Source organism: Gadus chalcogrammus, chromosome 13, assembly GCF_026213295.1.
Source record: "Gadus chalcogrammus isolate NIFS_2021 chromosome 13, NIFS_Gcha_1.0, whole genome shotgun sequence".
Classification (NCBI taxonomy): domain Eukaryota; kingdom Metazoa; phylum Chordata; class Actinopteri; order Gadiformes; family Gadidae; genus Gadus; species Gadus chalcogrammus.
In genome coordinates this window covers 18,116,098-18,139,017 of record NC_079424.1, presented here as the reverse complement: position 1 = coordinate 18,139,017, position 22,920 = coordinate 18,116,098, and the positions used below count along the sequence as shown (strand labels likewise).

At 46.5% G+C, this 22,920-nt stretch overlaps 3 protein-coding genes across 6 annotated transcripts in view; all 3 read left to right on the top strand.

The window, feature by feature from the left end:
• srgap2 (SLIT-ROBO Rho GTPase activating protein 2) overlaps window positions 1-4,511 on the top strand; it is an 82,851-nt gene extending 78,340 nt beyond the window's left edge. For 2 of the 3 annotated variants that reach the window (XM_056606404.1, XM_056606403.1), the window contains exons 18-23: window positions 2,224-2,303; window positions 2,664-2,862; window positions 2,966-3,103; window positions 3,405-3,612; window positions 3,733-3,843; window positions 3,939-4,511. In XM_056606404.1, the coding sequence (XP_056462379.1) occupies window positions 2,224-2,303; window positions 2,664-2,862; window positions 2,966-3,103; window positions 3,405-3,612; window positions 3,733-3,843; window positions 3,939-4,511 (1,309 nt within the window). The remainder of the gene's footprint in view (window positions 1-2,223; window positions 2,304-2,663; window positions 2,863-2,965; window positions 3,104-3,404; window positions 3,613-3,732; window positions 3,844-3,938) is intronic. The other variant, XM_056606405.1, reaches the window with a different exon arrangement.
• A 3,262-nt stretch (window positions 4,512-7,773) lies between these two features.
• ikbke (inhibitor of nuclear factor kappa B kinase subunit epsilon) lies at window positions 7,774-21,040 on the top strand. 2 transcript variants are annotated; one of them, XM_056606399.1, is made up of 21 exons: window positions 7,774-7,880; window positions 8,347-8,438; window positions 8,718-8,855; window positions 8,987-9,116; window positions 9,216-9,397; window positions 10,816-10,976; window positions 11,689-11,799; window positions 12,099-12,278; window positions 16,212-16,408; window positions 16,829-16,887; window positions 16,981-17,072; window positions 17,262-17,354; window positions 17,602-17,659; window positions 17,880-17,992; window positions 18,187-18,263; window positions 18,348-18,387; window positions 18,500-18,601; window positions 19,456-19,552; window positions 19,869-19,960; window positions 20,045-20,116; window positions 20,226-21,040. In XM_056606399.1, the coding sequence occupies exons 2-21, from the start codon at window positions 8,349-8,351 to the stop codon at window positions 20,287-20,289; spliced, it is 2,148 nt and encodes a 715-aa protein (XP_056462374.1). In that variant the 5' UTR covers window positions 7,774-7,880; window positions 8,347-8,348; the 3' UTR covers window positions 20,290-21,040. The 2 variants fall into 2 exon arrangements, with proteins under 2 accessions (XP_056462374.1, XP_056462375.1); XM_056606400.1 differs by having other exon boundaries at window positions 7,812-7,970.
• Window positions 21,041-21,124: 84 nt separating this feature from the next.
• The window catches only part of rassf5 (Ras association domain family member 5), a 28,801-nt gene continuing 27,005 nt past the window's right edge, over window positions 21,125-22,920 (top strand). The window contains exon 1 of the mRNA XM_056606401.1: window positions 21,125-22,804. Within this exon, the coding sequence (XP_056462376.1) occupies window positions 21,910-22,804 (895 nt within the window). The 5' untranslated portion in view covers window positions 21,125-21,909. The remainder of the gene's footprint in view (window positions 22,805-22,920) is intronic.

The following is a 22,920-nucleotide window of genomic DNA, read 5'->3' as shown; positions in this document are numbered from 1 at the left end:
CTAGTGTGGTCTATCTAGGCCCCGTCCACACGAAGCCGAAACAGGCGAAACCGTTACGGTTTCGATCTATCCGGTTTCGCAGTATCTCCGTAAAGACAGAGTCAAGCGAAACCGGGTAGATCTGTAGAAACGCTGTAGTACACATTCCAGGCCCATAAGGGGCGCTGCTTGTGCTATAGAAATCCTTGTTGTTGTGAATTCTGAGACTCCGCGGGCTTAACAGTCATTGGCTAGAGGGTCGAGGGGAGGGGCGATGACGTCATGGTTTACGGTTTCAGTCGGTTTCAGGCGTCCACACGAATCCGAAACGAAACCGGGTAGATTTGAAACCACCTCCGAGGGTGGTTTCAGAAGTTTGCGGTTTCGGTCAGCGGATTCGCCGGCTTCGTGTGGACGGAAGGCCGAACCGTACAAGACCTTTGCGGTTTCGCCATGAAATCGGCTTCGTGTGGACGGGGCCCTAGTCTGATACTTTTGGATTTGGTCTAGTCGTGTCTGGCCTGTTCCGGTCTAGTCTAGTGTGTTCTGGACTAGTCTAGGCTTGTCTACTGTAGCATGGTCTTGTCTTGTCTAGTCTGGCCGGTTTTTGTCTAGTCTGGTCTAGCGTGTTCTGGTAAGGTCTGGTGTCGTCTAGTGTGGTCTGGTCTAGGGCGGCCTGGTCTAGTGCGGTCTGGTCTAGTGTGGTCTGGTCTGGTCTAGTGTTGTCTGGTCTGGTCTGGTCTAGTGCGGTCTGGTCTAGTGCGGTCTGGTCTAGTGCGGTCTGGTCTAGTGTGGTCTGGTCTAGTGTGGTCTGGTCTAGTCTGGTCTGGTGTGGTCTGGTGTGGTCTGGTCTGGTGTGGTCTGGTGTGGTCTGGTGTGGTGTGGTCTGGTCTGGTGTGGTCTGGTCTGGTGTGGTCTGGTCTAGTGTGGTCTGGTGTGGTCTGGTCTAGTGTGGTCTGGTCTAGTGTGGTCTGGTCTAGTGTGGTCTGGTCTGGTCTGGTGTGGTCTGGTGTGGTGTGGTCTGGTGTGGTCTGGTCTGGTGTGGTCTGGTCTGGTGTGGTCTGGTCTAGTGTGGTCTGGTGTGGTCTGGTCTAGTGCGGTTTGGTCTAGTGTTGTCTGGTCTAGTGTGGTCTTGTCTGGTCTAATGCGGTCTGGTCTAGTGTTGTCTGGTCTGGTCTATTATGGTCTGGTCTAGTGTGGTCTGGTCTAGTGTGGTCTGGTCTAGTGTGGTGTAGTCCGGTCTAGTGGTGTAGTCTGGTCTGGTGTGGTCTGGGCTAGGCTCGGCTAGGCTAGTCTGGGCTTGGCCAGGCTAGTGTGGCTTGGGCTAAGCTAGTGTGGTCCTGTCTAGTGTGGTCTAGTGTGGTGGGGTCTGGTCTTGTGTGGTATGGGCACACAAGGCACAGTTTATTCTCTAACACACAGGAGATTAAAGGAGCACCTGGCTGCACCATCGTCTGGGAGGCGCAACACCATCACACACACACACACACACACACACACACACACACACACACACACACACACACACACACACACACACACACACACACACACACACACACACACACACACACACACACACACACACACACACACACACACACACACACGTGTGTGTAAGCACATGCATGTGCACCAACATACGTGTGCGCGCAACAATCAATTTCAAATGTGACTGTGCCATCACACAGCGAGGGTGCAGTAAAAGTGACTGAAACAAGTTGGTGCAAGTTGGTCAGGAAACACACTCTGGTGAGTTATGTGACAAAATAGGTTATCACGCCTGCACAGCTTGCCTTTGATGCGCCAAACCACACAGCGGTTCTCAGAACACATCAGAGAAATGCAGATCAGAGGATTGTTACACACATGCGCACACCAATGCAGATTCACACACTCACACAAGCATGCCTTTACATGAAACCTGATGGATTTTGCAATCCTAATGTTTTTTTATTGCTCGGGAGTAGAATGGTTTTCATGGATGGTGTTTCTGATGACTTCAGCACAGTGCCGAGCCAAGGTGTGTGTGTGTGCGTGTGTGTGTGTGCGTGTGTGTGTGTGTGTGTGTGTGTGTGTTTGAGTCTGTGTTGCTCGGTGTGGATGTCACAATGGAAAAGGAGCAGCACTGCTAGGGAACATGCAGTGAGTCATCAAGTCATCTTTGTCACCGTGTCCAAGACGGAATGCATCAGCTCCGTCTGGCTTCTAATCGGTTGTGGTTCCTTCGTCTCCCTCTACCAGTGACAGCCCCCACTGTGAGGCCCCCCTGGTCGACCTTTCTGCCCCCAACACCCCCACTGTGGTCCAGATCAGTGACGACGGTAAGCAGCGCTCACACAAGTATAACAAAGTCATCTTTCCCTGCTTATATCTCACAAAAATGCTTAATCAACTCACATCCTTCCTGACGGCTTGTGGAAAGCATGCCTGATGCTACTAATTATGTTAGTTACTGATTGCCTCAGCTTCTACCTGTAATTTCGCTACGCAATGCTAAGCTTTTACGCTTGGCTTTTCTCTTTTTATCACTAAGCCCTTGAAGTATCCTGAAGCACTGCTCTGTCCCGCTTGGCACTAACGCTTCCCACTCTTTCCCCTCCCTCCCTTTTTATCCCTCTCTTGCTCCTTATTCACGGTTGCTTTCCGTCTCTACTGCGCGACATACGTTGGCTGAACCTCAGGCTCCTTGGGCGTTTCAGAGTCCGACCCCATCGAGGCCGTCGCTCGCTTCGACTACACCGGGCGAACCAATCGGGAGCTCTCGTTCAAGAAGGGCGCCTCCCTCCTCCTGTACCAGCGAGCCACAGACGACTGGTGGGAGGGGAGACACAACGGAGTGGAAGGACTGGTGCCGCACCAGTACATCGTGGTCCAAGACATGTATGACATTGCCGAAGCGCCCGCCGATGCACACGATAGCTCAATGTGCGTGTTAATGCTGTGGTAGTTTGGTGTGTACTGAGGGGTTGACGGTGTGTTCTAGGCCTGATGGCGGCCGGGGCAGCCCCAAGCCTGATGTAGAGTCCCGGGACCTGCTGGAGGAGAGGGTCTCGACTAGAGGCAGCGCTGCCTCCCCCACCGGAGCCCACGTAGCTGACATCTACCTAGCCAACCTGAACAAGTCAGTGTCTCTCTTGCTCACTCTCTCTCTTTCTCTGTCTGTGTTAGATAGCTTTCTCCCTTTCCGTCGTGTGTGTGTGTGTGTGTGTGTGTGTGTGTGTGTGTGTGTGTGTGTGTGTGTGTGTGTGTGTGTGTGTGTGTGTGTGTGTGTGTGTGTGTGTGTGTGTGTGTGTGTGTGTGTGTCCTATGCTTCTGGTTCACACACTATTGATATCAAACATTGTTTTTCTGGCCACCCCCCTTTTGAGATTTCTCCAAAATCCCGAGTGCGAGCTGACGGTTGATCTCCCCTCCTCCATCAGGATGAGGAAGCGGCCAGAGTCCGGCAGCATCCGGAGAGCCCTCCGGGGCTCCGAGAGCGACGGCACCAGCCCCGGCGCGGGCCCCGGGGCCCGGACCGCCTCCCTGCCCGTAGGGGCGGTCATGGCCAAGGAGAGCGGAGACAAGCGGCCAGTGAGCGCCCACAGCATCCTCAACTCCATCACGCGCCACGCCTCGCTCAAGACCAAGGTCCGCCCGCCGCTCACACGTCTCCACAGTCACCACCCCGACCACGAGGAGGAGCCGGGAGTGGTTTTTCGATTCTCAATCGGCCTCGACGAGAAACTCGCTGTGTTTTTGTGCGTTCAGGTGGAGAGTCCGCAGATGCGTAAGACGTCCTCCGCCGGTCGCTCCAAGAGCTTCAGCAACCACCGACCCCTGGACCCCGAGCTGATAGCCCAGGTGGACCACAGCTCCCAGGTGAGCGCACGCCACTCCTACCGTCCAGACGCGCTCCGCGATCTGCCGCCCCCTGTGCTAATGTTTACCCCCGCCTACCCCTCGCCTCTCCTCAGGACATCGAGGCGGCCATGAGCTCGGCCCTGAGCGAGCTGCGGGAGCTGGAGAGGAAGAGCGCCTCCAAGCACAGGCCCGCGCCCGACGTGGTGCTGGACACGCTGGAGCAGCTGAAGGGGGTCTGCGGCGGCGGCGGGGGCGACCGGGGGGGGAGCGGGGGGGCGTCGGAGCCCTCCAGCCCGCTGCACTCCCGCCTGCTGCGGGACGGCGAGGGGGGCTCGGCCCACGGCCACCCGCTCCAGCGCAGCGTCTCCTCGGCCAGCGACGTGCCCTCCTCCTTCCGGCCCATCAAGACCCAGCTGCGGAGCCCCCTGCCCTCCGCCACCTCCCCCTCCCTCTCCCTGTCCTCCTCCTCCTGCCTCTCCTCCTCCGTGCCCTCCTTCCGGGAGTGCCGGCCCCCCGCCACGCGGCCCAAGCCCGTGGTGTTCCCCAAGGGGGGCAGCGGCGGGGGCAGCCCCGTCACGGGCTCCCCCACCTCCAGCGTGCCCCCTCCCCCGCCCTCCCCCCACACACACTCTGTGCCGCCGCCGCCCCCTCCGCCCCAGTCCAACGACAAGTCCTGTCCGGCCTAGAACACCACCACACACACACACACACACACACACACACACACACACACACACACACACACACACACACACACACACACACACACACACACACACACACACACACACACACACACACACACACACACACACACACACACACACACACACACACACCACCTCTGCCCCATCTTCTCTTTACTGCTTCTCCCCCCCACCCACCCCTCACAAACACGCACGCACACACACACTTACACTTCATCCCAACTTCCTGTCTGATACACGCATGGTAATTAACCCATTAAGTTTCACCATACAACACAAGACCCCAACTACTTTACTACACATATGTAGCATTGACCTAGCGGCCTGCAGGCGTCCCTGTTAGCTGCCACCACCAGCTCCATCTCAGCCTCTGTCTTATCCCACACATCCCATCACCTTGCGTGAGATCCCTGACTGAGCCCATTCATCTGTCCGCAAACACCATCTCACACACAAGGGAACAGGACTCAGGGTTTATAGTACACTAGTTTGCGATGCTTGAGATTGCGGGTTGATTTTTTTGAGTGCAAGACTGTTACTGACATTTATACACCGATTTGAGTGAGGAACATTGAGCACTGTTGAAACTTTTCAGTTTTTTGTACAGTAGATTACTTTTATGACCCGTCTTGGACTTGAAAATGGGGTGTTTTATTCCTTACACTAGACTGTGAAACTCTTCTTGAGATCTCGGTCCAATCCCGTCACACCAACTCTGATCTCAACTGATTTGGAATATAAGAGTGAGTGGGGGAGATAAACCGACGGATGGATGAAGAGGAAAAATGTGACGCAAGACTACAAGCGAGAGCTGGGGCCAAATATCAACCTAAATCAAATGGCTTCTCTCTACGCATGGCCTTCCTCTTCCCATTTAGAGTCAACACGGACAACGCTGATTACTGTTGCTATGTCTTTCCACTAGGACCGCAGGATCAGCATATTATAATGTGCTTTCCAACCCCTGACACGTAATTCAGAATCTGTAGCAATAAAGGAGGTAAATAAATAAAAGTAAACTAGCAGTTTGAGGAATTATGTTTTGTTTTTCCCTGCAGCTGTCCCTGTGTGTAAGGGGCACATTTTTTTAATCCACCATTCCTATGCATGATGTTGGATTACACGCACACGCACAACCCAGGATATATATGTGTGTCAGTGTGTGTTGAGTCTTTATTTGGCAGCTATTCGCCTTTCAGGTTCTCTTAGCATGCTGGGCAGTTGTATTGGCAAGCGGACTGACTGCATCAGCATTGTCAACATACAGCTATAAGACAATAAGAACAAGTATGATTATAGCTTGCTCTTATACTCGCTTTTACTCTGATTTAATGACAACAAGGGTTTTACACTTCTAGCGGTGTGTTTGAGTGCGTGTGTATGTATGTTTAATGATCATGGGTAACTGGAAGCAAACACACTGAGGATGTTTCCTGAGTGGGTTGAAGGTTTTTGGTAGAAGCACAACCAACCACCTCATCCAATTAGTTAAGAAAAAAGAACAAGAAAAAAAGATTTGCTTATATTATTACTACTCCAAGTTGGTTATTAATATAAATATATATATATATATATATATATATATATATATATATATATATATATATATATATATATATATATATATAAATTGTAAAAAAGTTAAACTTTGTTCCTGTCGGCTGTGTATGGATATGTGAGTGTCAGTATATGGAGTGCGTGTCTACAGTTGTATATGTAATTTTGCATCCAGTTGTCATCACCACCAAAAATATTGTTTCTGGACCAGTTGAATATAATAAAAGGGAACAAACTGCCTTCTGGAGGCAGGGGGAGGTGCCAACTGCTTTCAATGATGGTGACATTCAGCATTGACTTGAATTGAATAGATAAGGGCCAGGTTGGGTTCCCTTTAGCTTCCAGCCAGTGCAGTACCAACACCAGTGGCAGGCCAGCATTCACGACACAAAGGTTATACCCAGAACCGTGTATGGACCAAACACGACTTTTAGGGAAAACCTTGAAATGAGAATATTTACAGAGAAATCCTAATGTTTTCATCTCTCTGCAAACTCCCATTTACAATGTATCCCTTTTGCGAACTTCTCTCAACTTTACGTATTGAATAGTTAATTCCTCTTATTTTCAATAACATCCCATCTACTGACCAGTGAAACCTACTTAAGTCCCTCTCTACCCGGTCATGTTTGTTAATCGTCCTGGGGTTTGTTTGTCTTATCTGTTACGCTTACCTCATGACAACTGGAGATATTGTAGGGGTTTTCTTTGAGTTGTATTTCTTGCAGTGAGTGATTTAAGTGAGAAGACTTGTACTAAACATAAGTGCACACTCAAATACACACAAATGTAGACTTTGGGGATACCGTGGGTTCTTTTTTCCAACTATGCTGTGAAGGAGTCAGGGCCATCTTGTCTCCATGGGGCCCGGTTAGATCTTGGCCCTGCCGTGGTGCACGTGAATGAACTTGGTGTGCATGTGTGAACTGACCAAATGGGGATTGCTTTTAGTTTTTTGTCTAAATGGAATATGTTTAAAATATGCATTTATTGTGTCCATTTGAAACAGCAGAACTAAAAAAAAGAAGACTGTAATGTCAAATCTATTTATAGTTGTCTCTGTATTACTGAAAAAAATCCTGTGTTCAGGTGTACTTTGTATATACAATGTTGTACATTACAGAGGTACACTCTTTTTTTTGGTACAATATTGTACAGTAATAGCAATAGTAGTATAATCAAATAGGCCTTATATAATTCCATGTGTAGTTCTTGCAGTAATCTGTTTCCATTTTATTTGTTGTTTTTTAATAAACTTGCTTGCAATAAAATCTTTTCATTTGTCTGATCATAAACGCCAATGAGCACCAAATAATAGGCTACAATATTGAAACCGTGCTTAATCGAGGTTTGGCCTATTTTGACTAATTATGCTCTTGTTTGTTTTACTGATCCGTGCACTTCTTTACTGAACATATCTCAACCAATTTTTATTAAATATGTTGATGTCTACCTCTAGAGGCCGCCAAACCTTCAAATCTCCACGTTGGATTTTTGGTTTATCTCGAAAAGAAATAGAAACTACTATAACCGTCTATAAACATGTGTAAACAACCATAACTTCAAGATTCTTCTCAGGAAAATGAATTTCAAGAAAAGCCGTTGTGAACTTACTGTTTTTTCACCACATATGCCTGCCGTGTTGCAGCATGCTTCTTGAGTGTAATAATAGCACGCCTAAATCGGAAGTAACGATTGCAAAACTTGCTAGTCCAACACAAAACCATTTCCGCAAACAGGGTCAGGCCCCGGCGGAGGGGAGGGTCGAGCAGAGCTGCCAGCGGCTCCCAGGTAATGGTTCGAGTCCCACCGTTTGGGTGTTAAATGGGACAAACATTAGTTTATTTTGATTGTTGTTCCTTCTTAAGCAACATAGTTACGGTAGGTGGGCTGATATTGTTCACTGGGTTAGGGAAGTTATTCGGACTTTTCACTGAGTGTGTATCTACTTTGGTTAACACGCGAAGTGGTTGTCTCTGTGACGCTACTTTAGCTACGAATCGTAATTTTAAGTCGTGATCATACTTTACATCCGTGTGTGTGTGTGTGTGTGTGTGTGTGTGTGTGTGTGTGTGTGTGTGTGTGTGTGTGTGTGTGTGTGTGTGTGTGTGTGTGTGTGTGTGTGTGTGTGTGTGTGTGTGTGTGTGTGTGTGTGTGTGTGTGTGTGTGTGTGTGTGTGTTCTATTGCTACGATGTAATGCATCGGTGAGGCTGTGGATTGTAAGCCTTCGACATTCTTCACTGTTTGACATTTTAGTGATGACGGCCAGTACGGTGAACTACCTGTGGTCTATCCAGGATGTCCTGGGCCAAGGAGCTACCGCGAGTGTCTACAAAGCCCGCAACAAGGTGAACGATGACACCTCAGCCACATGTTGACTGTGAAACATTAGGCGTATGTTGAACGTTAACTTAATGAGGCCGTGGGATGTGGTATGTATGTCGACATCTTGCCTACCCTTTTAAATGGATGCAAAATGTTGTAGGCCTATCAGTTGTATTATATGTATACATATGAGGTTTCCATCGGCCATGGGTGAGTTGCTGTTTTTACCTATATTGTCCTTCTATGTGTAACAAATGTTTTGTAAAACAATAAATATATATTTTAATATATCCTATCTGTAGAAAACGGGTGAGCAAGTAGCAGTGAAGGTGTTTAACGCCGCTAGCTACAGTCGCTCCTATGAGGTCCAGATGAGGGAGTTTGAGATGCTGAGAAAACTGAACCATAACAACATCGTCCTGCTGTACGCTGTGGAAGAGGTAAGACTCAGGTATTGCAGGTAAACCAAAGAGGTGTTATTAAATTACAAAGCCTACTTGCTAGATCCACCCCTGTTATGTCCCTGCCTATCACGCACCTGCCTTCACTCTCTCCCTCTCTTCTCCTTCAGCTCGCCTCGAAACAAAAGGTGTTGGTGATGGAGTATTGCTCGGGAGGCAGCCTGCTGAGTCTACTGGAGGAACCAGAGAATGCCTTTGGCCTGCCTGAGACCGAGTTCCGCATTGTGCTGCAGTGTGTGGGTCAGTCAAGGTGTCATGTGTGTGTAAATACCACATATTAACCACCGACCTCCGCCCCTGAAATGAAGGCCTCTTTGTGTTGTGTTGTGTTGTGTGCAGTGCAGGGGATGAACCATCTGCGGGAGAACGGGGTGGTGCACCGGGACATCAAGCCAGGCAACATCATGCGGCAGGTGGGGGACGACGGCCGCTCCGTTTACAAGCTGACCGACTTCGGAGCGGCCCGCGAGCTGAACGACGAGGAGAAGTTTCTCTCCATCTATGGAACGGAGGAATATCTAGTAAGCCGAGCCGTTCACTCATTGAAGGATGTTTCAAAAGTGGAGCAAATGTTATTATAGTTCCTCATAGAATTCTGCCTATTTATTTATTTGTTTGTTTATTCGTTAGCTACCAATGAAAGACGGAAGTTAGTGATGTTGACTGCTGCTATACTGACCTTATGGCTACTACTACAAATAGATATTTTTCAGGGAAACTAGACTCCCCAGATCCTGTTTTCTTACTTTTTTTTAAATACTACAAATTAATTTCACATCATGCTTTATGATTTTTGTATTTATAGGCTAGTAATTTAAGTATTATATCTTTTTTATTATTAATTCATTTTACCCATAACATAATTGTAATTATTACAATATTAAGATTGAGATTGTTGTGTCGATTTTCAGGCTTTATTTGCATGAGCTGCGTCCTGGGGGCTATTTGCCTGCTCTTGAAACGGGTTGTGGCAGGTCCCTATAGCATAGTATGTTCCTGCCATAGCGCTGGCAATAGTGTCAGGACAGCACTTCTAGGGTCCCATTTCTAGGAACCTAGTTTTATTTGGGTCTTTTTGCCTTTAAGACTATTCAGCTACTCACACTTCGCCTTGCTGATGTTAACTTGCTGTCCAATTCAAGGAACTGGAATTGTTTTTAGCATTAAACAATTTAACATTTATTGTTAAATTGTCGTTTATCTTGTCCATGTGCGCCAGCAGGGGCTAGTTTATTGTTGATGATGTGTTAATCAATTGCTAATTTTAGCTTGTGAGATGGTTAAGTTTAGGTATTTGGTCAGAGATGGTTAAGTTTATTGTTTGTGTTAGCCATGTGTTGTGTTTCATCACGTTACTCATGAGATTTCTTCGCCATCCAAGGAACAATATACTTGGGTAATGAAGACGTGTCAGAATAAAGTAGGGTCCTAGTAGTGTGGTCCTATGACGGTAGTCTTGAAATGGCAGCCTCGTCTATTGAAGGAAAATACCTGTACTCTCCAGCAGAGGACCTAACCACGCCTGCCTTTTGAACCTTTTCCTACGTGCTAAGGAGCCCTCTAGTGCACAAGGCTGTACATGAGTGGGGGATTAATAATACATTTGTTGATTTATTTTATATAATGCATGGATAAATGTTTGAGCACTCTGGAAATGAACAGATATAAAACCATGTTGTCTTTAAAGTTCATAGTAGTGGAATGCACATGTCAACCTATAGTCAACAATATGTCATTTTGTTATGTTTTTGAGTGCACTTTTAAATTGGGGCGGTAGTATGTTCACTTTATCATAATTCACTATAGTCCCTCGAGACAATATACTGTGTGTGTGTGTGTGTGTGTGTGTGTGTGTGTGTGTGTGTGTGTGTGTGTGTGTGTGTGTGTGTGTGTGTGTGTGTGTGTGTGTGTGTGTGTGTGTGTGTGTGTGTGTGTCCAGCACCCAGACATGTATGAGCGTGCGGTGCTGCGCAAGCCCCAGCAGAAGGGCTACGGCGTGACCGTGGACCTCTGGAGCATCGGGGTGACCTTCTACCACGCTGCCGCCGGCAGCCTGCCCTTCAGGCCCTACGGTGGGCCCCGCAAGAACAAGACCACCATGTACGTCAGGGGCCAGTGGGGGTGGGGAAGCTTGTTGTGTCTGATGAAAAGTAATGGCAGATCAAACGCCAAGGCAGAAGGGAAAATGTGTTAGCTAGCAAGCTTCTTAGTCAGGTGTGTGACAAGTTACCTTGCAGGAAGTTGATAACTTTACAGGGATTACTGTGTGGATGATTCCACACAGTGATGATCTGATTTACTGAACCAGATGTTCAGTCAGACACTGACCCCTGGCTCCACCTGCTGGCCACTGGCCCTACCTTCTGTCCCCTTTTAGTTATATCGAAATATGCTGTTTTGATCATTGCATATTTGACTTGCACGTCTGTTTAATTAACCAAAAATAATTCAGTTGTAGTGTTTCATTGTTATCTTTTTTTGTCATGAACATCCAGTTCATCGCAAGAGAGTCAAAAAAATGGCTTGGTAGTTATGTCTCCCACTTACGTTAACACAAAGCAACTGGTTTTAGCTCGTACGTAATGATCCGAAGTCAATTGAATGTGCATAGTTTCCTATCAAAGAACACATTTCCTTTCCCCCCCACTAACACACCCAAACTTATTAGGACAGGGAAAACCCTGAAAAATTAGAAGGACATAGACAGCGAAACAATACTGTGCATGTATGCCTCAGGCCTTGCCTATTTTATTGTGTTTTTAGTATTGAGTATATAAGTCTGATGTGTGACCTTCATGCTGTTGATGTATAGGTACAACATTACCACAAAGAAGCCTGTGGGATCCATAGCAGGACTACAGAGGGATGAAGACGGACCTATAGATTGGGGCTACAACTTTCCCCACAGCTGCCAGCTGTCACAGTATGTCGTGCGTGTGTGTGTGCATGTGCGTGCATGGTAATGCGTGACTACACAATATTCTTGTCCGTCACCATGTCAATCAAAGGGCATTTTTTGCTTTGTCTTGGCTGGGAGACTGGCCACACGTAATGAATTTTTTTACAGATTTATATTTAAATTGTATGTCTTTATTTCCTCCTTATATGCAATCTTTTTTTTTCTCTATCTTTTTCGATTTCTTCCTCCCCCCCTCGTCTTGCTCTTCTATCTCCCCACCCTCTTTATTCCTCTCTCCGTGCCCCCCTCTCCCTCCACCCTAGGGGTCTGTCGGGCCAGCTGGTGCCAGTGCTTGCGGGCATACTGGAGGCGGACCAGGAGCGCTGCTGGAGCTTTGACCAGTTCTTCATGGCCACCACGGACATCTTGAAGCGGGAGCCCATTCACCTCTTCTCCCTGCTGCAGGCCACGGCCTCCTGCATCTACATCCACCACCACAACACGTATGGCTGCCACATTGGATCAAAGCATCAAAGCCAAACGAAAAGGAGCCAAGTACTCAGGCCAACATCAAATAACTAGATGATCTAGAGTGGTAATTCAATGCAGAGTATACACATGTCCCATAGATAATTGGCTTGTTACTTACTTACAGTATGTATATGCAGTGTTGGGGTAGTTACTCAAAAATAGTAATTAGTTACTTATTACTAGTTACTTCTGTAAATTGTAATGAGATTACTTTACTAGTTACTGCATTTGAAAAGTAACTTCACAACTTATTACTTTACTTTCCCGTTTCTTAATTTACTGTCGATACATGGACAAACATCATAGCCCTATCAACACTTAGGCTACGTTTACATGATGACGGTCTGAACAGAAAACACAGAATTGCGTTGTGTCTTCAGGTTTTATTCCGCATTTAGACGAGCGTTTTCGGGAGGAAATCTGCGTGCATACGGTGACGCAAAAGTGGGTGGATTTCGAATGGGTATGCATGTCAGGCGCATAGGTGGTGCTGTGATACACTATCACACAACACCACCGTGTCTGAGCGCATGCATAGAATCTTCCTTCTCTTATCTGCGCCGCGAAAACCAAAACATAATTTCAGATCCTTCTCTGTTCAGTAATACTATCTGTACATATCCTGTACATTTTTTGGAAAGACTCCTGTAAATTTATTAGAGCTGCCAGAGCAGCTTGACGGTCCGACGCATGGAAATAATCCAACATGTTTATTTATTTCCCTGTACTGGCGCTGTATGTGACGTAAACGCGTACACGACGGGAATAGATCTGAGCAGAGTTTTGCGTCTCGGCAGTGTAGACGGAAACGCTACGGCGGAGCGTATTCAAGTTTTCCACTCTGGCAGGGTGGTTTCAGATTATTGCATTTTTAAGCCCCAAAAATGCCGTCACCGTCTAAACAAAAGGCACTTCCGATAAAATATTTGGTCGTTTTTACCCGGGTCGTTAAATCCTCTTGTAAACGGGGCCTTAGTGTTTATTGTATAAATCTATTCAAAATAACATATAAAACCATATGAAAGAACAATTGTATGGGGTCAGAACAGTCTCATTAATAATGAATGCACAGAGAAGGATTCACAAATGTATTTTGTGATTATATATAAATTACTCCCTTCTCACAAATACATTTCAATGCACATACAAATGGATATCGGTATGTATAAATGTAAAATAAATCCATAAACAAAAATAAGTTTCACTAAAACATTTCTGATCCACACACAAATGTGCCTTGTTTTAAATAAATGTAATATAAATCCATAAATATATTAATTAAAAAAATATTTGCAATTTTCATCAAAAATGTATTTGGATGTTGTTACATTTATATACAAACTTCAACTTGAATTAACAAGACGCTTTTCATTTGTGAACTTGTTTGCATTTGTGTGTGAACTGGACTGTATTTATGTGTGGATTTTTGAGACTCTCCTGACGTCGGCATAATGCACACATTTGTGTGTGCATTGAAATGTATTTGTGAGAAGAGAGTAATTAATATGTAAATCACAAAATACATTTGTGAATCCTTCTCTGTGCATTCATTATTAATGAGACTGTTCTGACCCCATAAAATTGTTCTTTCATATGGTTTTATATGTTATTTTGAATAGATTTATACAATAAACACTAAGGCCCCGTTTACAAGAGGATTTAACGACCCGGGAAAAAACGACCAAATAGTATTTATATAATATATAAATATTATTAATGAGACTGTTCTGACCCCAGACTGTTCTGACCCCATACAATATCCCTGTCTGCACAAAGAAATGCCTCCCTGTAAAATCCACAAACAACAGGATCAAGTAGGCTATGGTGAGGTCAATCAGTAGCAACACACAAGTTTCAAAACACAGCCTTTGGGAAACATGAGAACAAAAATTAAGTGGTCAATGAAAAATATAAAAAGGTCACTTTATCCCTTACAATTAAAACAGAAATGCACTTAAGCGGCGGTGACACATGCTGTTACACACATGCTGGTCCAAAGGCTGAATGAACCTGATCTTCGCAAGCTATGGCATCTTAAGTTTGTCTTCCTCTCACCCTCTTGCAGGCAAGAGCAGCCTTCTCAAGTTTTAAAGTAATGCTGTCTATCCAGTGCACCGTCATGACTTATGAGCAGGGCCGTCGATAAGGGGTGAAAGGTGATGACGATTCTAGGGGCCCACAAAAAAAAAAAATTTTTTTTTTTTATTTTACTACCAGCCCATAGTACTACCATAGCGCCCCCCCCCCCCCCCCCCGTCAACAATTTCTCCCTCGTCAACAATTGCTCCTTCCACCCCCCCCCCCCCCCCGTCAACAATTGCTCCTTACACCCCCCCCCCCCCCCCCCCCCCCCGTCAACAATTCAGCGCAGGGGGGCCCATCGGTAAATCTTGTCTAGGGGCCCAGGAATCGTAGCAACGGCCCTGCTTATGAGGCAGCAAAATGTGTGTTCTTATTCGATCTTGTTACAACCGTTTATGTCGGAACCGGTTCCCTAATGGAACCGTGTTTCGGTGCTCAAACCAATTCCTAGGTATCTTTTGTTGTTGGCGGACCAAATGTCTGCGGTGGTGGACACATGGTCCAGGAAGGACTCGAAAATTATTGCGAGCTTAGATTCCATGTCGGTATAACACAGTACTATATCACTTACACTTCAGGCGGAGGTCTCGGCGATTCAATAGTCGACAGGGGAAGCATGTCTTCTCGAATGAACCCTGCAACCAGCCTGTCTTTCCGTGTCACCTGCTTCGGCTCTCCAACACTTGAACACTCCTTCGCACAAGCAGCCACGTCACTCAAATCGATCGCTATGGCAACTTGCCGAGGCAAGCGGGCGCTGCAGACACACAATGCAGGAAAGCGCGTTACTTTAGTCTAGTAAAGTAGTGTAGTTACTGATATTTTAAATGTAATTGGTTACTTGACTTTGTTACCCAAAAAAGTAATATCATTCATTACTGTAACGCGACGCGTTACCCCCAACACTGTGTACCCCCGGACTGCATTCTTCCACCTCCGCAACATCGCCAGACTCCGCCCATCACTGACCCAATCCAGCACTGAAATCCTAGTTCACTCATTTGTCACATCACGCATAGACTACTGCAACGCCCTCCTCACCGGACTCCCCACCAAACTCATCAACAGACTGCAGATCATTCAGAACTCAGCCGCCCGGATCATCACCCACACCAAATCATCTGACCACATCACCCCTGTCCTCATTCAACTTCACTGGCTCCCAGTACACTACCGCATCCAATACAAAACCCTACTCCTCACCTACAAAGCTCTCCACAACCTAGCCCCCAGTTATCTCTGCGACCTCCTCCAAGAATACACTCCCTCCCGCTCCCTCCGCTCAACCTCTGCTGGACTACTATGTATCCCCACATCACGACTCACTTCAATGGGTGCCCGGTCATTCAGCTGTTCAGCACCCAGGCTCTGGAACTCCCTCCCCCCACACATAAAACAGTCAGACACCATTACAACCTTCAAGTCACAACTCAAAACTCACCTGTTCAAACTCGCACACAACGTCTAACTGATCACTGTTTTGATTGTTTTTTTGTTTTGTTTTGTCTTGTTTTTGTTTTATTTATTTATTATTGCTTATGTTTATTTATTTATTTATTTATTTATTTTTTCCACAATGTCTTGTTTTTTAAAAAATGTATGATGACTATATGCTCTGTAAGGTGACCTTGGGTGTTTTGAAAGGCGCCTCTAAATTAAATGTATTATTATTATTATTATATGGTAGGTTTATCAAATCCGATTTGCAGTCCTGCTGGTCTCACAGGATAGTTGGTAAATAAACCAGATGTTGGTAACTGCATTCAATGCAGTAGGTCATGCATAAAGACATCAACCCATGGTTCATCGCCCCCACCTTCCAGGGTGTCCATGTTCCTGGAGGAGGTGGCCTCCCAGACCGGCATGGCGGTGGAGAGGCAGCAGCTGCTCTACCTGGGCCATGAGCTCCCCCTGGAGAGCAACATGAAGGTGGTCAACCTGCCCCCCACCTCTGCCGCCCAGCCCCTGCTGCTGCTGGGCCTGGGGCCCGACACAAACCCCGGCCTCCTCTGCAGAGAGCGTGAGACACACACCCACACACACATCGATACGATGACGGTCCAGAGCAGTGCCCCATGAGTAGTTTAAACATCAAAGATGGCGGCCTCTGACATGTCAAACGTGGCGTTGATCTGATTGGTTGTAGATCTATTAAATTGCCTCCAGAGGCATTAGAGACGCGACTCAGAGGGTTCCAGACCCATTTTTCCCCATTTTGTGAATTGATTTGGCCATGTCAGTCTACAAATTACCTTTTTTTTTTTTTGGGCTCAATCGATGGAAAACAAAACTTTAGTTAGTTCCATCTTCATTTTGCTTGCTATAACAATGATCAGTTTATATTCAGTACTATAACCTATAGATTGAGCCTTCTCTTCTGCACTAGTGGTTATCTTATCGTCCATCAGTAAGTCTGAGCAGTGCTCCTGTGTCTTTGTAGCGGAGATCCCTGCCATCCCCTCCAGGTTTGACATCATGGCCGACTACCGCTTCTCCAAGGTGAGTCTCACCGGCGCTCTCCTCCAGTCATGTTATGTACATATTCATGTCATCACACTCTCCTGTGTCCCCCCCCCCCTCTGTCCTCTGCAGGTGATGGTGGGAGTGGTCCACCAGTTTGTGAGGACAGTACGCACGCTGCACGCGCAGAGAGAGCTGCTCCTGCAGGGATACTACAGTTACATGTACAAAACACACTGTTACACTGCTAGTTATTGTATTGCATTCTGTAAACCAAGTCTTTATTGAAAGCTTTATTTTGTTATTATTGTATTCCCTTTTAGCCCAGTAGGGATGTTATCCCCTCTCAATTATATGTAGGCCTACAACATATCGCCATCTGCTGGCTGATCCTCTGCCTTGCTGTTGTGTAGGATGAAGCTCCGCAGGGACTGTGAGGCAGCCATGGTCAGCATCACCATGGTCACCCTCAGACTGCAGGCCTGCCTCGACTTGGAGCACAAAATGTGAGTTCATCCATCCGGCACTGTTCCATACTCATTAAACAGTGGCATCAATCTGGTTTAAGAAACCATTTGGGATCGCTCCCTGATTCTCAGTTTCTCATCTTCAGCTAAATGTGCCTCTTCTGTGTGTGTGTGTGTGTGTGTGTGTGTGTGTGTGTGTGTGTGTGTGTGTGTGTGTGTGTGTGTGTGTGTGTGTGTGTGTGTGTGTGTGTGTGTGTGTGTGTGTGTGTGTGTGTGTGTGTTTCAGAGGCCAATACCCTCCAGAGATACCCAGCCTCATAGAGAACCACAACAAACTGCAGCTGGTGGGAGCCATTAGACGTCCACATGATAGAAGCTAGTAGACATAGCGGAGGTTTATACTCACAAGAGATTATTTAATTAGTAAGATAGACACGAGCTCACCATAGAGCGGGTGTTTTGATGATGTTGAGTTAAGATTTGTTTGACCTTCCTAAACTGGTTATTTAACATTGATATGATCGATAAACAACCGAGTTCTTGGCACCTCTGACCCCTCTACAGATCCGCGAGCACCTGCCCATGTACGTGGGGGGTGTCCAGCAGTTCCAGAACGAGCTGGAACACCTTCTCATAGAACAGGCCAAGCTGGCCGAGAGTCTGGCCAACGACAAGAGGTAGACAGGGGCAGGGGGTCGCAGCGTGTGTGTGTGTGTGTGTGTGTGTGTGTGTGTGTGTGTGTGTGTGTGTGTGTGTGTGTGTGTGTGTGTGTGTGTGTGTGTGTGTGTGTGTGTGTGTGTGTGTGTGTGTGTGTGTGTGTGTGTGTGTGTGTGTGTGTGTGTGTGTTAACTTTGACCTCTGTGTCCCACAGCCATCAGAAGATGAAGATGCTGCTGGAAAAGATCTCGGCCATCCATCAGATGTACCGTAAAGACAGACAAACGGGCAGTAAGTGATGGTAGTTCTGTGTTCCTTGTCGAGCTATGCATTGTCTGCCTGTACGTGGCAACCAACTTTTCATTGTCCCCACAGAGCTGGGATACAACGACGAGCAGATCCACAAGTTTGAAAAGTGAGTTTGTGTGCCTCTGCTCACGAAACCTGACATTTCTGTTCAGCCCCCACCCGAAGGCTGAGCTCTTCCACGCATCCTGGGAGTCTGACCGTCGACTCTCTTCCCTCAGGATCCACCTGTCCACCTGCATGAAGCGCATGAAGACTCTGTTCAGAGAAGACAGCGTCAAGAGATACAAAGAGCTGCTGGCCACCTCCAGCACCTGGAGCAGGTCAGTCTGCCGCAACCCCGCTTTAACTACACTGCTCAAAGAACCACATGTTCTGTGGTTCTTTACACTGATATACACTGATTCAGGGAATCAGTCAGTCAGTCTCACTCAGCGCCACTTTCACTATGCTGCCCTCTTTTATATATAGGGCTGTGCGATATGAAAATATATATCGGGGAGCAGGAGAAAAATGTCTATCGATAGACGTTCCCCTCTTTTGTTTCTATCGTTATTTTACTTTACGGCAGTGACTTTAATTTGCATTGAGTTGATAGGATTATTAAAAAAAGTAGTAATGAGGCATGTGCTTATACTGGGTGGAAATGTTTTCATAGAATTTTACAGAAAAAGTAATATATCGTGATATATACTGTGTCTCTATCAGGATATGAAATTACCCATATCGTGATGAAAGATTTTGTCCATAACGCACAGCCCTACTGCTCAACGTGTACAACAGTGATTCGCTTTAACTCTTCTGTACATATATACTATTCAGTCCAGTTTTATGTTTATTAACTTGAAAGAATGATAAACATTAGCCTTGTCCATGTAAATCATATAAATTGTCTGTTCATTTCAGAGCAGTGCATTTCACAACCACACATTAATTCATACTGTGACCTTTTTTTTTAAAGAGGTCGGGAGAGATACTGTCATTCTATTAAAGTCTTACCGATAGTTCAATAGACCTTCTCCACGACATCACACCCCTGGGTTAAGGCTATTAATCGCCCTGCTACTCCTGTTTGTACACAAAGACGGTACAATGTCAGACATGCACCAATCTTTTGGCATGCTTTTATGTGCTCTTGATGTTGACTCCTGATATAACTGGTTATATCTGCTGTTAGTGTCTTGGTGGGGATACAGAGCAGACTGGATGACTTCAACTCCTTCTCCAACGGCCTGCTGGCAGACCTGGAGGTGTGCAACGGACATCTGAATAAGGTGGGCTTCAAGGCTCGGGGGGACCAATACTATTTCACTATTTACTCTTTAGTTATTTAGCAGGTGCCATTCCCAAAATGGCTACCGATTTTATAAACAAGGCCAGAGTTAGGCTGTGAACATAAGGAATCGAACCCAGTGTCAGGGAGTCACCCTAGCCACTGTATTACTACCATATAACACAGTAGTCCACGTCTCAAACAAGGACTGTGGACCCATTCACCCTATTATTGTCTCTTTGATTATGTTTGAATTGTTGGGAGTGTGAGTCACCAATGTTGTTGATCTTCCTCGTCATCATGGTCATCCACACCAGGCTCTGGATATAGTCCTTCTCAGCTTCCAACCCAGGAGAGAAGCTCCGGAGCCTGGGGACACTCCTAGAGAAAAGGAACAAATGGTCTTCAGGTGTGTCCGTATGTCTGCCTTCCCGTGTGACCGACTGTCTGTCTGTAGAAGAGAGACAGGGATGACGTGTTTTGTTTCCTCCAGGATGCATCATCTGAAAGAGGAAATGGAGATCCTGGTCCGAGAGCTAGAGTGTAACAACAGCGTCATAGAAAGGTGAGCATCATCAACAAATGACACATACCAAACTGACCCTTCTGAATGACACAATGACAGCATGTATCTTTGAGTGGCTGAAACGCATTGATTTTGTGTCTCCCCACAGTTTAGGAACGGTCAGCCCTGCTTCAGCGTCACTGAAGCCCAGTTCCAGGCCCTGTACACTGTAACCAGCGTTCACTTTGACCCACGCACACAAATGCACACACACACACACACACACACCATCATTGGATTCCAAAGGATGGTCTCATATTGGTTGCCACTCAGATGGTTAACAGAGTTGATAACGACCTGTGTTGTAAATAATGCATCCTATCGATAGGTCTTGACGTAAAGATGGAAAGAGATGCACACAAACAACTGATGGAAACATGATTTATAATTTGGAGAGAGGATGCTGGGAATATGGGAGTGTTTTCTGAGCGGGGTTGTGGTGGTGAGAAGACCTCCACAAAGTGGTTCAATACAAACCTCATTAATGCTTTTATGCGTATTATGGTGATTGTAATCGGATGTCGTAGTGATTCAGCGCCATGTATAGTGGCAGGGTAAATGCTCAGTCAGATGTATGTCGTTTACTAGTTCTTTGAGGGGCTCACTGAGACAGCATCTGGAAAGCTTTTAAAGATAAACGAGATTGATGTTGAATATTTTTGCTGAAATAAGCATTGCTTTTCATCTTATTATCTCTCACCCCCTGTTATTGGAACACTCCTCACAAGGTTTCGTTCTCTCTGAGTCAATTTAAAATGTTGCACATCTCCGGATGTGAAACAATCACTTTCCTTGTCATTGTTACAAATTGAATTTACTGATTGATTTTTAGCGTACATTATCGTGTGTGTGTGTGTGTGTGTGTGTGTGTGTGTGTGTGTGTGTGTGTGTGTGTGTGTGTGTGTGTGTGTGTGTGTGTGTGTGTGTGTGTGTGTGTGTGTGTGTGTGTGTGTGTGTGTGTGTGTGTGTCAGGGAATTCACCCTTAGGAGCAGAGCACTTTAGGACGACTATAATACTTTTCTTTCTGTTTTTATCATGAGGGAGTTCATGGTGAGACTTCACGTAACATTTATGTGTGCGCCGTGTATGAGCTTACTTAGAGCCGTTGAATTAGAGGGCTGCTTGAATAAAACAAAACCGAAAGAGCTTGGATGACACTGAAAAGTGTGATGGCCCTTTGTGGGATTTTTATTTTGTGGTTTTATGTGCTTAGCAATGTGGAAAGTTGCATAAATTCCCATCTGCTGGCTTTTACTTTCTCATCCCCTTCCTTAAGCTGTATACACTATGGGTTTTTAGTGTTTTACAGATTCATAATTGTGTGAATTATAATATCCAGATATTGCCTTACAATACCATAACATCTCGTTGTCATTGGCACGCATGACCGTATCCTAGTTTTTTTTAAGGTTTAGTATATTGGTGTACTGTAACAAGAGCTTCTAACTAGTTATAACTGGGGACCCATTCCAAAATATAAATTGGTTGAATTGCCGTAAATAATTGTATGTTATAATAGTAAGTAACTTAAAATTGTTTGACCCATGTAAAATACAATTGTATGGTCATTGTCAATAAAATGTTACTTAAATGCGACCTCCTGTCTCTTTAAGAGGGTTCTCCCGTGACATTAAAACGATGTCACAGTTATTCCTTGCGTCACTACTACACGCTTGCTCCAAGCGTGAGCGGAGTTTACAATCTGAGCACGGAGAGTAGTACAACAACAACACAGACACGCACACCGTGGACAGATTTACACACCACTACGGCAATTATACAACTAAGCACGATGGCGTCTGCAAGTGTGGTGGGGCAGAACCCGGGACCACAACACCGGTTGGATTCGGAACCTCCAATGCTCTTCTTAAAATTCGTCAACGTGAGAAAGAAAATGCCGAGGAAAACCTCCCTTGAAAAAATCATGTTAAGGAAATACTCCGGGACCTTGGAGACCAGCTCGGCGAAATCCGAAGGTGGTCGCGGTTTTGATGCAGCGTCGCTGAAATTGTCGATTCATCATTCCGACTCTCCGGCACTGGCGGGAGAAACTGCATACGGCTCGGCGTCGCCTAGCGAAGGATGCGCAGCGCCGCGCGCTGATGCGCCACGTAGCGTGGACGGGGACATAGGCGAGCGCACGGACTGCGACAGCGGCGGCCGAGAGAGCAGGACAACACCGGCGGGTCGAGAAAGTCAACGGGGACAGAGCAATGACCGCAGCCAAAACATGTGTGACTGTTTCTTGAATCAAAACACACGTGGAGAAAAGAGAAATTCACACAAAAGGACAGCAGAGATCACTGTCATGCCAGGCGCTTTGGCGGCAAATGGACATACAGGAGCGCACTCGGACGTGCTGCACGGGAAGCGCGCGTCCCCGGGCAGCGGCATCAGCAGCAGCAGTAACAACAACGGCGTCTCCATGGGGTCACCGGACGGGGAGGCAGGGGGGCGGCTGCCGGTAGAGAGACTGACACAGGGCCGCACCGGTGTGGTAAGGTTTGCCCGGTCTGAGCCTCAGCGGCGCGAGGCGTGGACCATTTTCACCCCGGAGACGCAGGGTGACCCTCGCGTCAAAGCGGAGCGCGGCGAAGGGCACCGGTTCGATTCCAGGACGGTCACGCAGGACTGGTGTGACGTTTGTAACTGTCAGATCAGTGCGCGTGCAGCTCTGAAGTGTCAAAGTAAGTACGCCTGTCGTATTTTTATATATTTTGTAATGCGCCTATGGACGGCACAATTGTCAGCGTTTATTATTTGCTGGGACGGGATTTACATCACTGACTGATGGAAAAAATCC

What these genes read in the sequence shown, in the direction of transcription:
- ikbke (XM_056606399.1), top strand. Translation starts at nt 8,349, where the DNA reads ATGACGGCCAGTACGGTGAACTACCTGTGGTCTATCCAGGATGTCCTG. An exon ending in CGGCCTCCTCTGCAGAGAGC is followed by an intron (nt 16,409 to 16,828) that starts GTGAGACACACA and finishes GTGTCTTTGTAG; the next exon opens with CGGAGATCCCTGCCATCCCC. An exon ending in CAGGGATACTACAGTTACAT is followed by an intron (nt 17,073 to 17,261) that starts GTACAAAACACA and finishes GCTGTTGTGTAG; the next exon opens with GATGAAGCTCCGCAGGGACT.